The 15,715-nt window shown below is 37.2% G+C and overlaps 1 protein-coding gene across 6 annotated transcripts in view; it reads left to right on the plus strand.

Annotated features, from left to right (window-relative positions):
* PARD3B (par-3 family cell polarity regulator beta) overlaps positions 1-15,715 on the plus strand; it is a 1,139,106-nt gene that overhangs the window by 655,346 nt on the left and 468,045 nt on the right. For all 6 annotated transcript variants that reach the window (XM_002749672.6, XM_035305418.3, XM_008999274.5 and 3 more), the window contains 2 exons: positions 4,290-4,422; positions 12,893-12,992. In XM_002749672.6, coding sequence (XP_002749718.3) covers positions 4,290-4,422; positions 12,893-12,992 — 233 coding nt within the window. The remainder of the gene's footprint in view (positions 1-4,289; positions 4,423-12,892; positions 12,993-15,715) is intronic.

A 15,715-nucleotide genomic window follows, 5' to 3' on the forward strand; every position in this document is an offset into this window, starting at 1 on the left:
CCTAGTATGGCAGCTAGATTCATATTGATTTTCCAACTGGGAAAATATGCCCCAGAAGGGCTTTGATGGATTTATGTGGGGAACAGGTGGTTGTATATTTTGGGTATAATAAAAAGGTGTAAAAATGTGCATATAAAGTAAGTCATTTATCAAAGGTAACAGGTCTATAATTTCTACCTTTTTCCCCCAGAAATTCCAAGAGTTCTAACTTGTTCATAAACATCTTTATATAGTTTTTTGGTTGATATGCTAGCAATGTCCATACCTTAGAAAGTGTCTAATCAGATGTGTACAGTGTTTAATGTGAAGATCATTATAATGTGATCAGCTCTCTGTATGCTCTTCCATAATGTGCATATGAATAATGTGGACCTGAGACTTAACTAATGTAACATTTTATTTATTAAATGAGCTGCTTGCTTGTGTTATTAAATAAATGGGAGGGTTTTTTTGAAAACTTTTCTTATGATTTTTTATAAGTGTTTTAAAATATCAAGAATATTTTCACTTATATATGGAGTCTAAGTAGGATAGCTTTAATAATAATATTCCTAACATTATACATATAAACATAAAAATACCTAAAACATTTTCTCTTATATATGAAGAATAATTATTTAATGATCCTAAAATAATTTTAGAAAAAGATAAGAAGAAAAAGTTAATAGTACTAAAAGTGAAGAAAAACATCAGCAAATCACACATTTTATTATATCAGGATATTCTCTAAGGCCAAATTATGTTTGTGTAATACAATAATATACAAAGTAAAAGAAAACTATGTTTAAAACTAATATAAAATATTAGTTTTAATAATGAGTTCAACTTAAAAATTTAAAAATAAGCCTTATTAAGTTAATCAAGGATAAATGGTAGTGGGGCTCATTGTAGTTAAAAGCTGCATCTCTGGAGTTTCGAATGGCTTGGGTTACAATGCTAGATTTACCATTTCCTGGCTGTGTAAGTACATACATAATTGAATATTCAGTATTCATAGTGACAGATATTGTTGTCTGTTTTATCCCTTAATGTGTCCTTGGTTCCTGCATGTAGTACATTCTTAATAAATATTGAGTGAATGAAAATGTCACATCTGAGACCTACTTCATCTCAGATGTGAGAGTAAACTTGAGTAGTAAAATTAAAATTATATCTTACCTCGTTCTATTATCAGCTACTGGAAAGGAACAACTGTACCTTTAATACTCTCCTTTATATAACCTTGTAGATGTTATATAAATTTAAATTGTCCAGTTACTGGAGACTAAATATCATGAACTCATTTTCAATGTTTGCGTCTGCTTAAGTGACAGTGTTCCATAAATATTTGATGGGCTTTACTTCTGAACCTAGTTGTAACATCCTTATCTACCACTTCTTGCCCTGAGAGAATTGATCCCATCTGGTTTAGGATGGTCATTACTTTAGAGCCCTAGGACTCCATGGAACCCATTTATTGGAGTGAGTTGAAAGGACAGACTGTGAATGCCTGAGTCATCCCTTCTGCGCATCTGCATATCAGATCTCCCTTCAAATTTTTTAAACAAAGATACCTCAACTAATAGAAGAGTCTAGAAGAGACTGCTATAGCATACCATACCTGTGCAGACAGGAAAAGTTAAAAAAGAAAATGACTATGGTTCTAAAAGAGTTAATAGATGCCAGCAGATAGGCGTCATATATTTTGGCACATGGAGCTAGCACACAACCATTTGCATTCCCCTTACTGCAGGTATTTTCATTTTAAGTCTCATACTCTGATGTGGATTGGCATTATTCCAGCAGAAGAAAGTATGAAACTTTCATTTGTTGCCCACCCTCAGAAGTGTCTTGTTAATGAAGATCACCAGGGAAATGATCAAGAATAAGAACTGGGTCAAAAAGCATTTTTTATCAGGACATTTAAACAAGATCCCTAATATTTACATGCTTTCCATGGGGAATGAGCAGACACTTGACTCTCTGCTACTGAGCATCTCTGAGGTACCCATTAAAGATGAAAGAGCATTATTTCTTATAAAGAAAGAAGACTAATGTATAGTTTATCTTTATTAAATTTAAAAAAATACAACTATTTGATCTGCAAACCTGTGTTTCACTGTGTCAGAGCATATTTTGTCTACTCATGTTTTTGCTATATTCTCCAGTGGAAAAGCACTTGTCCTCCAGTACAATAAAAAGCATCTATAACCTAGAAAAAGGTCTTAGCACTGTTGATACATTCAGGCAAATCAATTAGTTAGATTTGCCAAGATTACCAAAATGGTTGCTTGAACATTATGATATTTCAAAAATTGAAGAAGCTACTTAAGAAAAGTCAAAATATATAGTTGTTGGGGGTTTTTCCCACATTACCCAGATGTACAAGATGTGTAAACAGTTTTGATGAGGACCTTGTGAAGAATACATAATGAGCCCTTGATTGAATCAAAATCGTTTTAAACTGAAACATATTTTTCAGAGGATGAGCTTGAGGTTCAATTGTAATTCTATTTGAGCCTAGAGACTTGGTATTAAAAAATGGGTTATGACCTGATTTTGTTTTTCCCTTCCCCAAAACATTTCCCTCCCTGCTGCCAGCTCATCGTGGCAGAAGCAGAATATGTTTAAAAATCCATTATATTTTTTATTGGCTGGGACACTAATGGAGGGCTCTGCAACAGCTCTATTTTACAGGCTGAATACTTTAATTAGGCTGGTTACTGATCAGTTGTTGGGATATTGATTGTGTCATTTATCAAAGAACTGGGGAAGCAGAATTTTTTTTTGTTTTTGTTGTTATTGTTAAAGCATAAGGCTGTGCTAAGCAAGTCCTACCTCTCTTTCCTGCTAGAGCTCCAGCTTTAATTTAGGATGAGCTTGCCTCCTATACCAGGCTCAGTTTGACAAGCAGTTCAGAAGAAAGGATAACACATTGGGTGTGGGAAAAGTGTTACAAGCCTTGACAAAAAGCTAATGGACCTTCAGCAGCTGAAAACATTTTAATTACTAACAATGCAAAAATGGAATGTTTTAGATATTTTGTTTGACTAGCTAGACACTGAATTTTTGTAACTAAAGAGGAAAACATAACTCCAATGCATCATTTTAGCCATATGCTGTTCTCAGAAGAGCTTTGGGGATCAGATGGGTGTTCCTATTTGTGGCACATTCTTCTCACAGTGGTCAAGGAAATAGCCGTGAGATGGCTTCCAAATCATTTACTTCGTTAAAGTACATTATTAAGGCCTGGTGTGGTGGTCCATGCCTCTAATCCCAGCATGTTCAAAGGCCGAGTTGGGCGAATCACCATGTCAGGAGTTCCAGACCAGCCTGGCCAACATGGTGAAACTCCATCTCTACTAAATTTACAACAACTTAGCTGGGTGCAGTGGTGGGTGCCTGCAATCCCAGCTACTCAAGAGGCTAAGGCAGGAGAATCGCTTGAACCTGGGAGGTAGAGGTTGGAATGAGCAGAGATCCTGCCACTGCACACCAGCCAGGGTGATACAGTGAGACTCCATCTCAAAAAAAAACTGCTACTAAGACAAGTAATACAAACAAGAGCAAACCCCAATTCTCTTTGCCCCAAACTTGTTGAAAAATAGTTCAGAGTTCTTTATAATCAGCCTCCTCCGATTCCCCCTTCAGCACCTGTGGAAGATGGATCATAGGGGTGTTATTCTGGGTACAGCAGTTTTCAAAAAACTGAATGTGTTTACAGACTGTAAAAATCAAAACAGGAAGGAGAAATCCAGGGCAGAGGGCACCCTCAGGAGAACGGCTGTCTGGCATTGTCACAGTGGTTTGGTTTAGCTCCTGGCCAAAGACCTAGCATCTGCACAGAGACACACTGGTGGCATTTCAGTGGCGAATCTGCTTGAGTTCTGACTTGTCCTAGAGCATATGCACTTAGGCCCAGAGAGGGAGGGGAACCAGCTGGTTGGCAGAGAAACACCCTTGGCATGAACTCTATTCTTGTGTTGACACTGCCACAAGCTGTACTCCCAGATGGAAGGAAATTTGAAAGAAGCCAGTTGTAAGTGGGAAAAGAGAATAATAAAGTTAATCCTCTTTTGTGTTGGCTATCAGCACTCCTAATTCTTAGCACCACATTGTCAGTACTTTTTATTTTATACTCAAAGATGTTTTCACTGATAGGACCCTTTTGATTTTCCACAGTTAGAGAACTTAAGTGCAATAGATTCTTGAAAGACTATTCATAAATCGATCATTCTTTCATTTTGCATCAACTGACCAAGTTGGAACATATTAAAAATGCAAATGTAATTTTTATTTTCATCCCTTAGGATCCTGCAGAGTGTGGGGCATTTTCCAAGCTGTGCTTTGAGAACTGTCAAAATACTGTAACCACCTCTAGGCGAAATGATAATAGTACCCTGCATCCACTTGGCACTTACAGTCCACAAGACAAACAGAAAGGTAAGAGTCTATCCATTTTTATCCACTGCAAATGGAGTGAGAAAACACAAAAGTGCCTTTTCTATCTAAAGGAAAAAAAAAAAAGGAGTAAAGGGGAGTTAATTAGACTAAGTGCAGACTTTGTTACTCAGAGTCACAAACACCGAGAGATTGGGGGGAGAGCTGACTCAGAACTTGTGAATCAGATTCCTGGCAGTGCCTCTAGTTTAAGTGACAGTTTCTGTGCTTGCTGCCCCAAACATGGAGGGTTATATATAAAACAAACGATCACTGGAGAATCAAAGATGGCAAACTGTTATTTTGTAAGCTCTTCTAATATTGGAATTTACCAAGTATAAATAACTAACTACCACATTTTAAAATGGATGGATTGATAATCCATAAAATGGTCATAGCATGATTCACAGATGATACTGAATTCTAATATGAATGTGGTAAATGTGTAAGTATCCTAACCTGAAACCATCTTGTGATGGTTGGAATGTTCTTGTTACTGTCTTGCTGCAGTCTTCTCTTATTATCTGATGTGGATCACATTTCTAGTAGACTCCAGATGTAAAAACTCTGGGTTTTCCTCTTTGTTTTTCAAAATACATACTTCAGGTCACCAAGAAAAATTGTTTTATCTCCCTGTATCTCTTTTCTTTATTAGCTTGCATTTTTTATATTGCAAAAGCAATACATATTCATTGCAGAAAATTTAGACAAAATAAATTTTAAAATTTAATTTTACTCATACTTCTATCAATCAAAGATCCTAATCAATGACATTTTATGTATATCTTTCTGGACTTTCTTATGAAAATATTTATACAAAAATGAAATAATGAAATGTATGTAATGTTTAGGAAATTGCTTTTTAAATTAAGAGCACATTATATGCCTCTTACTTAGTCATTGAATATTTTTCTTCAAGATCACATTCAGTAGTTGCATGGTGTCTTTTGAAGGTAAGTATCATATATTATGTAATCAATTTCTTATATTTTGAACACTGAAGATGTTATCATAATTTAACTGTGTGGGAACAAGTTCCAAGCTGTGAAATTACTCCATCATAGCATACTTGTAAATCTGAGGTGGCGCTAGAATTAAATTGTCTCATTAGAATGGGATGTTGTTGTTTCCTCGGAATTCCTCCATTTTAGCAAGAGTAGTAGCAACAGCTGCTACCATTTATTAAGTGTTTACTGTCTGTTGGATACTGTGTTGAGCAATTTGCATGTAGACTCAAAAGTGGGTAATATTATCTTCGTTTTACAGATGAAGAACTAGAAAGTCAGAGGGAGTAAATAATTTATCCAAGAATGCATGTTTGATACATGCAAAGTCTGGATTCTATTCTTGTCTTCCTGACTTCAGGTTTGTCTCCCAAACCACGGCATGGGTCTGACTTACATTGGTCTCTTGAAACACTGGAGTCCTTTCACCTACTGAGAATACCTATTAGAAGCTGACTTTAGGACGAGTGCGGTGGCTTACACCTGTAATCCCAGTACTTTGGGAGGCCAAAGTGGGCAGATCACCTAAGGTTGGGAGTTCAAGACCAGGCTAGCCAACACAGCAAAACCCCGTCTCTACTGAAAAGGAATACAAAACATTTGCCAGATTTGAGGGTACATCCCTGTAATCCCCGCTACTCAGGAAAAAAAAAGCTGACATTACTTAGTATACAGATACAAAAACACTTAGTATGTCTTTTTTCATCTTAAAGAAATTAAAAGTTTTCTTGACAGGACAAGATTGCCTTTTGAAATCTTAAATTGCAGTAGGAAAACAGCCTGGGAAAGGAATAACAAATTTTCTGCAAAATAAAACAGGCTTCTTACTACCTTGAGATCATAAATGTGGACGTTTGTATTAAAATATCTAGCCTTTATATAACTTGATTGGCATTTAATTCTCTAGCAACATGTGACCCAGTGCCTAAGTGTAGAGTTTAATTTCTAGTTACACCAATGACATCCAAATGAACAGTAAGCACCTTTTGTTTCATTGTTAATATCTATAAAATACAGTTATGTGCCACATAATGACATTTAGGTCAATTGCAGACCACATATATCATGGTGGTCCCATAAGATTATAATGGAGCTGAAAAATTCCTAATGCTATACTATACTTTTTATTATCATTTTAGAGTACACTTATGAAAAAAAAGGTAGCTGTAAACAGCTTTAGGCAGTTCTTTCAGGAGGTATGGAGAAGAAGGCATTGTTATCATAGGAGATGAGAGCTCCGTGCCTGTTAGTGCCCCCAAAGGCCTTCCAGTGGGACGAGATGTAGAGGTGGAAGACAGTAATATTGATGATCCTAACCCTATCTAGGCCTAGGCTCTTGTATGTTTGTGTCTCAGTTTTTACCAAAAAAGTTTAAAAGGTAAAAATATATATAACAGGAAAAGCTTATAGAAAAAGATAGAAAGAAAAAATATTTTTCTATAGCTGTACAATGTGTTTATGTTTTAAGCTGTCATTACAAAAGATTCAAAAATTTAAAAAAATAAAATTTATAAAGTAATAAAGTTACTGATATTAAATATTTTTATAAATTTAGTATAGCATAAGTACAGTGTGTTTGTAATGTTCACAGTAGTGTGCAGTAGCATCCTAAGCCTTCACATTTACTTATCCTCACTCACTGACTCACCCAGAGCAACTTCCAGCCCTGCAAGCTCCATTCGTGATGAGTGTCCTGTGCAGGTGTACCATTTTTTATCTTTTATACTGTATATTCACTGTAGCTTTTCTGTTTAGATACACAAATACTGTTGTGTTATAATTCCCTTTAGTATTCAGTAAATGTTGTGCAGGATTGTAGCTTAGGAGCAATAGACTACACCGTAGAGCTTACAGGGTAGGTGGGCTAATCCTTCTAGGTTTGAGTAAGTACACTATGATGTTGGTATGAGGACAAAATTGCCTAATGATGTTTTTCTGAGAACTTATCCACTCATCTTCACTTAGTGACGTATAATTCCTTCATTGTTGAGGTGATACACAATGTAGTTTCAGAAGACACTGAGATACTTAAGTAAATGGAATAGTACCTCTGCAGAGAATGGCAAAGGCTAAACTAATGAACGCATAGAAATAGTTGAACTGTAAGAATACACCCAGAAAATATTAAATAATACGATCCATTCCAAGCACATGCTAAAAATAAAATTCAATAATAATTTGCCTTGGAACATCAGTAGAATGTTTGGGCTCAGTGTACGTTCTGTACAAATAGTCCTTTGGGCACAAGTGACCCCAGACAACCACAGGGAGATTTCGTCTGTTCTTTTCTTCCCAGGACATAGATTTAGGTAGAACAATTTTTAGATCAGTGGAAAAAAAGACATGTAAATTAACTATCTACAAGGTTCCTCTTTCTCTTTCTTCCTCACCTCAATTTTCCAAGTTGACATAACACATTTATTTACTATAAGAAGCTACTCCATTATACATTTTTTTTTTTAGAAAGTAGAGAAAATCTATTCTTATATTATCTTTGTGGATCTGTGCTACAGTACCACATAATAAGATTTAGGCCTATCAAAACACAGACTCATTACATTTTCATTGTTAGAGGCCAGTAGATGAAATTTTCTTACTTTTTATGTAAACCTGTTGATTTAGAGACCAAAAAATTACCTCCGACTTTGTAAACATGATGCCATAAAAGACTATCATGGCCGTCACCTTTTTGTAATATTAATGACATTCTATATTTGGGGAACCATGTCAGGTGGTAACAGGCCACTAAGGCTTATAAAACCTGAGTGCCAGTTTTACAAGAACCTTCCACTGCCACTACCACTTTTTTCAAGGACCTTCTTTAGAAAAACAAGATTAACTTGACAAAATGTAATGTTTAGTAAGGAGAGGAACCGTTACAGCCAAAACATTGACCTTTTTTTTCTTTCCTTTTTCCTTTCCTTTGTATATTTTAAAATCCAATGTTGATATTCTGTGTTCCATTTATTTTTGTAATAATAGTACATACCACCCACAGTTCTCGGTTATTTCATTTTTTTTATTCCTGTCAAGCTGTTACACAGAGAAAAAGACATTTTTAGAACTAATGTTTGTAGAAATCGTAACACCAGAAAATTCACATTTGTATTGAAGAATTGCTAGCAATGCCTGTAGTGAAATAAGTGTGGTGCTTCAAGATGGTAATAGGGACGGAGGTTGTGTCCCAAGGGTTTACTATAAAATCCTATTAAGCATTTGAATGGTAATGAAATGCACCAATACTGTATTTTCTGAGGAATCTTGCTGGCAGATCTTACCCTGGGCCAAGGAATCGCCTGTGCAGTTTGCCTCTGGTTAGTATTACCTCTCTTTTCACTGCACTTGTCTCCCCAATGTAGCTCTTCTCTTGCTTCTTCCTTTCAGCTTGAGTGCACTCCTGTCTTAGGCACTCACTGCCCCCCTAGTCTGCCCAGCATCACCCACTGAGTGAGACCTTTCATCTCCATCTCAAATCAAATCCTGTGGTTCTGTGACCTGTCTCAGTGGATCCGTATTCCCTGGGGTCCTCTGAGACACATCACAGGAGAATTATTTCTAATGTGTATCCCCCTGGGAACCAGTATGTATCTATCCCTCTATAGCATGTAAAGCGCTACCTCTGGAATGGCGATCCAAGATTGAATTATACATTCCAATTTGGCTAATGTTTATTGGATACCTCCAGTGTGCAGAATATACTATCGAGAGTGCAAAGATGAATGCAGTGCTATTATTGACCTTAAGAATAGTCTGAAACAGGGGTCAAAAAACGTTGTCCTTAAGGTGCAAGATGGTAAATATTTCATGTTTTGGACTGTGGGTCTCTGACACCACTCAACCCTGCCATTGTAGAGCAGAAGCACTCATAGGCAATATATAAACAAATTGGCATGGCTATTCAGTAACACTTTATTTGCAAAGGCAGGTGGCAAGCTGGTTTTGGACCAGGGCCATAGCTTGCTGACCTCTCATCTGAAGTCATGATCTCTTTTACCCATTCTTTTCTGATGTGGCCTTGATAGGATAGAGCCCACAAAACAAATTACAACAAAAGATGATAATTAAAAAGAATTTGGCCATCAGTGAAGTAACGACTAGAGGGTGACCTGTCAACATTCACAGGCATAGATATATATGAAATAACCATCAAGAAGACTGTACCTCATACACTTAATGAAATCCAGAAATAATATTATAGGAAAAAAGAATTCCAGACGTCTACACTGAAACAAGGCTTAACAAAGGTGTTTGGGTCCCAAGGGAAATGAAAATTCCTTACAGCATATGAATATGTTTAAAAAATATAACAAGCATAGAGTCAACAAATAAGATAACTACCTCAACAAGTAAGATGCTTTCCTCTACACCTACCACTACTTAAAAATAAAACAAGTGGTTCACATGAGTGTCATAAAAATTAAAGTTAATGATTGTAATCAAACTTGAAGTAACCAGAGAATAGGCTGTAGAAGACATGGGAAAGTAGAAAGAGGAACACGAGGAGAAAGTTATCTACAGTCTAGTAAAAGAAATAGACATCGATAAATAGATAATAGCTTGATATATAAATAATAAATATATACATAGTTTTTATTAGAACTATAGAGCAATAAATACATACATAGTTCATTGCATAAGTGGCATTTGATAAATGCTATTCTTTATTTTAGGTTCAGGGTACATGTGAAAGTTTGTTACACAGGTAAACTTATGTCACAAAGGTTTGTTGTACAGATTATTTTATCACCTAGGTATTAAGTCTGTATGCGATAGTTATATTTTCTGCTCCTCTCCCTTCTCCTACCCTCCACTCTCAAGTAGATCCCAGTATCTGTTTCTTTATGTTTATAAGTTCTTATCATTTAAAAAAAAAAGATAAATGCTATCCAAAAGTTACTTTACGTAATATTAAGTAACAGATAAACCTAAAATGTCAGTGGATAGATAAAGACTGTGAAAGTCTATTTCTTGGTCCTATCACTGCCCAAGGAGGTTTGGCAGCTGTGCTCCAGGCAGTGATTATAGGACCTAGGCTCCTTCCATTGGTGGCTGGGCACCTTGTCACCTGCCTTTCAGGTGATATAGTTGGGGAAAGGAAGAGAGTGAGGAAGGTACACCCTCTCATAACCAATGAGACTGGGAATGATGTTTATTATAGCAGCTCCCATTTTGCAGTCATATAAGCAAAGATACTAAGGCAGGAACACCCAGGGTGTGGTCAGGGAATGGTAAGCTAATGTGTAATGGGAGATAAAGTTGTTTACCAGGATCATAGATCTTTGTTGCATAAGCAATGTGTGCATCTGAAGTGATTTGGGGCCACATGTTACCTGATCACAAATACATTCACCATCACTATGGAAGATGGACTGAGAGGTTGAGGACAGAAGATGAGAGTCAGCAGAAAGGAAGTCGTCCCAGTGTGTCCGTTGTCCCCAATTTATATGAAAGTCCTTCTGCTCTGTTTCTCTTAGCAAGTCTTGAATGTCTGACTCCTGCCACCACTACGAAATCAATGGGCCCCCAGGGGTGGAGGTGGTGCAGGGGCACAGTGTGGGCTGCCTTTGTGCTCTTTCTCCTGGTCACCTCCTTAGCAGATCTGCTTCATGGTTCATTCCCAGGGGCTTGTCAGCACTGCTAACAACTACCTCCACATCAGTCGAGTGCCCAGGGTAGAGCTTGGACCAATTCCTTCAGTGTATTTATCAGGGTTCTCCCAGAAACAGAAACAGAGTGTGTGTGTGTGTGTGTGTGTGTGTGTGTGTGTGTGTGTGTGTGAGAGAGAGAGAGAGAGAGAGAGAGAGAGAGAGAGAGAGAGAGAGAACAGATTGGAAATGGCTTGCATGATCATGGAGACAGGCATATCCCAAGATCTGCAAGGTGAGTCAGCAAGCTGGGGTTGCAGAAGAGTTGATGGTGCAGTTTGAGTTTGAAGGCCTGAGAAGCAGAAAAGCTGATGGTTTTCTGTCTGAAAGCAAACGGGCTTTAAACTCAGGAGAAGCCGCTGTTTTCCTTTGAGTCTGAAGACAGGAAAAAGCCAATGTCCCATGTCAAAGTCACTCAGACAGGAGGAATTCACTGTTATTCAGGAGAGAGGCAGTCTTTTTGTTCTATTTATGCCTTTAAGTGATTAGACAAGGCCCATCACATTAGAGAGGCAGTCCACCGATTTAAATGTGAATCTTGTTTAAAAACACCCTCACAGAAACTCCCAGAATAATATCTAAGTACCCTGTGGCCCAGTGAGGTTGACATATAAAATTAACCATCACATCAACCATGTGGACAAGCCAAAGCAGGTTTTGTCACCAACAGCAGTTCTCAAGGATAGAAAGGTTTATCTCTTATTCTGTCATTCAGGGACAAATCAGGTACATGTCTTATCAAATATGTCACTGTAATACATATACAGTAGAATTTACAATCCATGGAATAATAATTTTATGTTTACTTAACAGTTTGCATTTACAAATCACTGCTTAAGTATAATTAATTCTCATATTCCTCCAGTAAAGGTATTTTGTTGCCACTGTATGGATTTGAAAACTGAGGCTTGGAGAAGTTGAGTAATTTGGCAAGTTCACATAGTGGTAGGGTTGGAAACATGACAGCCTTGCTCCAAAAACTGTACACTTAGCCAGGTTGTTCTATAATGCTTTCCATACACTAGTGAATACGGTGAATATGGTTAGTAATTATGAGCATTCGATCAAATAATGTACAAGGCTTAGTACAGTGTCTGCTATACAATAAGATCTCAACAACCTTACTTGTTATTAGTTGTGGTGACATTAGGGGTACATGTCTATTTTTCCAGTACAGAACAGACTGGAGAAGTGTATATTTTTAGTAGGTGGGAAAACCAGGATTTAGATCCCTGTCTTTTTGGTTTAAGGCCTTAAACTCAGGTGTCTCCATTACGGCACAGATGGAGAAAAAAAGAACGTGTGTGTGTGTGTGTGTGTGTGTGTGTGTGTGTGTGTGTGTTAACCTCCACTATGTCTAAATGGTGAGTAGATATACTATATCTCATTATTTTTTTAAAAGAAGTTTTTGCTACTGAAGCAAATGCTTTAATCACCATATAATCCAGAGTATTCACTATCGAGTCTTGTTTACAAAAAATGATAAGGCATAAAAGACACGACTTTGTTCAAATTCCACAAATCACAGGTAATGAGCATATGTCAGCCTTTTGTTGGTGGGAAAAGGTAGTCAAGATGCGTGGAGTGGGTTTGCTAGGGGTTGGCAGCAGGTCACTAGTGTAAAAACATTAGCAGACTTAGACTTCCTCATACAAGCGGCATTCATTCTCACAAGGATCCTTCAGTTCTGTGTGAGGACTTATTTATTTCAGGGCTGGTTTATGTGTTGGTTAAAACTGTATCTGAGAGAGAGACTGAAACCAAACCAGGCATTGAATGTTTCTGCTTCCACTTTATACAGCTTCATTTGTTCTTTGTTTATAGACCTATTGCTGCCCAATGACGGATGGGCCGAGAGTGAAGTTCCACCTTCTCCAGCACCACATTCTGCTCTGGAATTGGGCCTCGAAGATTACAACCACAGGTATTGATAAAATGATATATCGTAAATGTTCCTCGTTATTGTTTTTCTGGGAGAACACAGCAGCCTTATTCAGGAGCCTTATTTTAACTCTATTTCTTTTTGGAATGGAAATCTTATAGTATCTATAATTCCTTTCCACCAAAAGCTTCAGTGAAAGTTTCTCATAGATAATAGCTTAGATTGGGCATATTTTGCCTCCTGGTATTTGTTAAGATTCACCTTAAATTATTAAAATACTTAAGAAAATGGTTGAACTTTCCTTTACAAATTTAAAAACTAGAGCAGTGGAGCTCAAAGAAAAGTTGCATGGGAAGATATAAAACAAAACTGAGAAAATATAAAGCTTACAGTTTTTATTAGTAATTGGCAAGCCCTAAAGGTATTTTTAAAATAGATGTTCTAAGAAAGTTAATGGAATCTAAAAATTAAAGCAATACCATATATAATCAAAAATATTGAAAAGGGTACCCAATATTATATCCATTCTGTAATAGAAACTAAAAAAAATCAATAATTTTTAGAATCACACAAGCATGAGAGAGATTTACTAAGCATACATACTGTTTGACTAGGGGAATTCATAGATTTTGTTCTTCTGATGAGTTTTAAAAATCATTAAATTGTCCCTTTGCTATTTTCTGTATTTATTATGGCTGTTAGAAACTGTGTATTTTATTCCATTCTGTGTCCCATGATAATCCTGTGAAATTTCTTCATTTTTCTTGCAGCAATGCTAGTGTCATTTCTATTATGTTTTTTAATACAGTCTGCTAAAAATAAAGCACCATGCCAAGAGTATAGCTAACTCTGTTAGGTGGAAGCTCACCTATATTTAGCTATCGCTGATTCTTATACTTTTGAAGTTAGTTATCTTGCTAATTACAGCTTCGTGAACTAGATTGATAATCACAGTAATATTCTAGATCAGTATCTCTAGGGGTTTCATGAAAGAAAATGTGGACCTATTTAATTTTGTTCATTTATTTCCATTACCTGCCTTGATTTTGAATTGAAAATGACAGTTTGGTGGCATAAAAAAGCCATTTAAAACATAATTTCATTTGTTCTACCTTACTGTTTATCCTGTGTATATATGCAAAACAGTTGGGGCTGTGCAAAGCTTAATCAGATATAAACCCTGTCTTCAGGAAGCTGGTAGACCGTCAGGTAGACGCATGGGACAACTAGAACATGAGGGTTCCAAGTGACATTTGCCAGAAGGTGTAGATAAAATGCTCTGGGCATCCAAGGCAGAGGAAAATGCCTCCAGATAAAGGAATCAGGGAAAATGCTATGGGAAAAGTGTCATTTGAGCTGAACCTTAACTCATGAATAGCAGGTGGACATTAGATGAGCCCAGGAAGAAAGGGCATTTGGGGAGGGAAGGGAAGGCAGAAAAAACAGCACAGAGGTGGGAGAGTAAATTGATTTACAAAACTTGGGGGTAATCAGTCAGATGATAAAGCCCAGAATGCAAGAATAAGGTACACAGACTTCATGTGGTAGACAGTAAATCTTATTGGAGGGTTTTAGTAGGTGATACACATAATGAAACCTGGGTTTTTGTTTGTTTGTTTATTGTTTGCTTTTTAAGATGGAATCTTGCTTTGTTGCCCAGGATGGAGTGCAGTGGTTGGCTCACGGCAACCTCCACCTCCTGGGTTCAAGCCACTATCCTGTCTCAGCCTCCCAGGTAGCTGGGATTACAGACACATGCCACCATGCCCAGCTAATTTTTATATTTTTAGTAAAGATAGTGTTTCACCATGTTGGCCAGGCTGCTCTTGAACTCCTGACCTGGTGATCTGCATGCCTCGGCCTCCCAAAGTGTTGGGATTACAGGCATGAGCCACCACACCTGGCTAAAACATGGGGCTTTTTCGTGTGTGTATAAAATGGATTGGGTGAATGGAAGAGAGTAGGTATACCCTAGAAGCCAGAGACTCTTTCGATACCTTTTAGGGAAATTGCAGCCAAAGGTATTGAGCATCTGTGGAGGGAAGGCTAGAGAAAAGCACTCAGATGAGAAATCTTTAGGGGAGAGAGGTGGTTCAGAGATTAATTGGGATTTAGCAACTGCCGTTTTGGCTTCAAAGTGTCCATGGATTTCTTTGCTTCACTTTTCTGCGAAGCCATTCCTTTGTGATTTGGGGAGAGAAAAAAGTTTATATTGGTCCTTGCTCCTGTAAATCTTCATTACATTGATATTAACTAGTAACTTCCATCTTCTTTTCACTCTCTTCCTTCCTCGTCCCTGTGTTTCGGCCTCTGTTCTCACTTTTTTATTAGAACGGCCCTCTTAATCATCAACAGTAATCTCCTTTCATTGGAAAGTATGACATTTTCTTAGATTTTATTCTTCTTTTCCACTCCGCAGTATTTGGTTATTAAGTCATTCATTCACTTACTCATCCATTCTAAAGTGTTTCTGGAGCTCTGAGCCAGACACTATAGAAAGAACTCAAATGGATTGGAAAGCATCCCCACCTGCAAGAAATGCAGTGTCCTTTTAAAGAGACAGATACACAGATAATTAGGATGCAGCTAGCTAAGCGTTAGATACAAAATGCAATGAGAGCCTAGAGGAAAAAGCCGCTAACTTTGCCTGGAGTTGTCAAGTAAGTTTTCAAATGAGAGCAGTGTTTAAGTAGTTTATTGGAAAACAGAATGAAGTTTTCCAGTCAGAGAAGTGGCAGTAAGGGCAGTTTAGGTTAGAGAAACCA

The sequence above is a fragment of the Callithrix jacchus genome, chromosome 6 (genome assembly GCF_049354715.1).
Source record: "Callithrix jacchus isolate 240 chromosome 6, calJac240_pri, whole genome shotgun sequence".
In the NCBI taxonomy this organism is placed as follows: domain Eukaryota; kingdom Metazoa; phylum Chordata; class Mammalia; order Primates; family Cebidae; genus Callithrix; species Callithrix jacchus.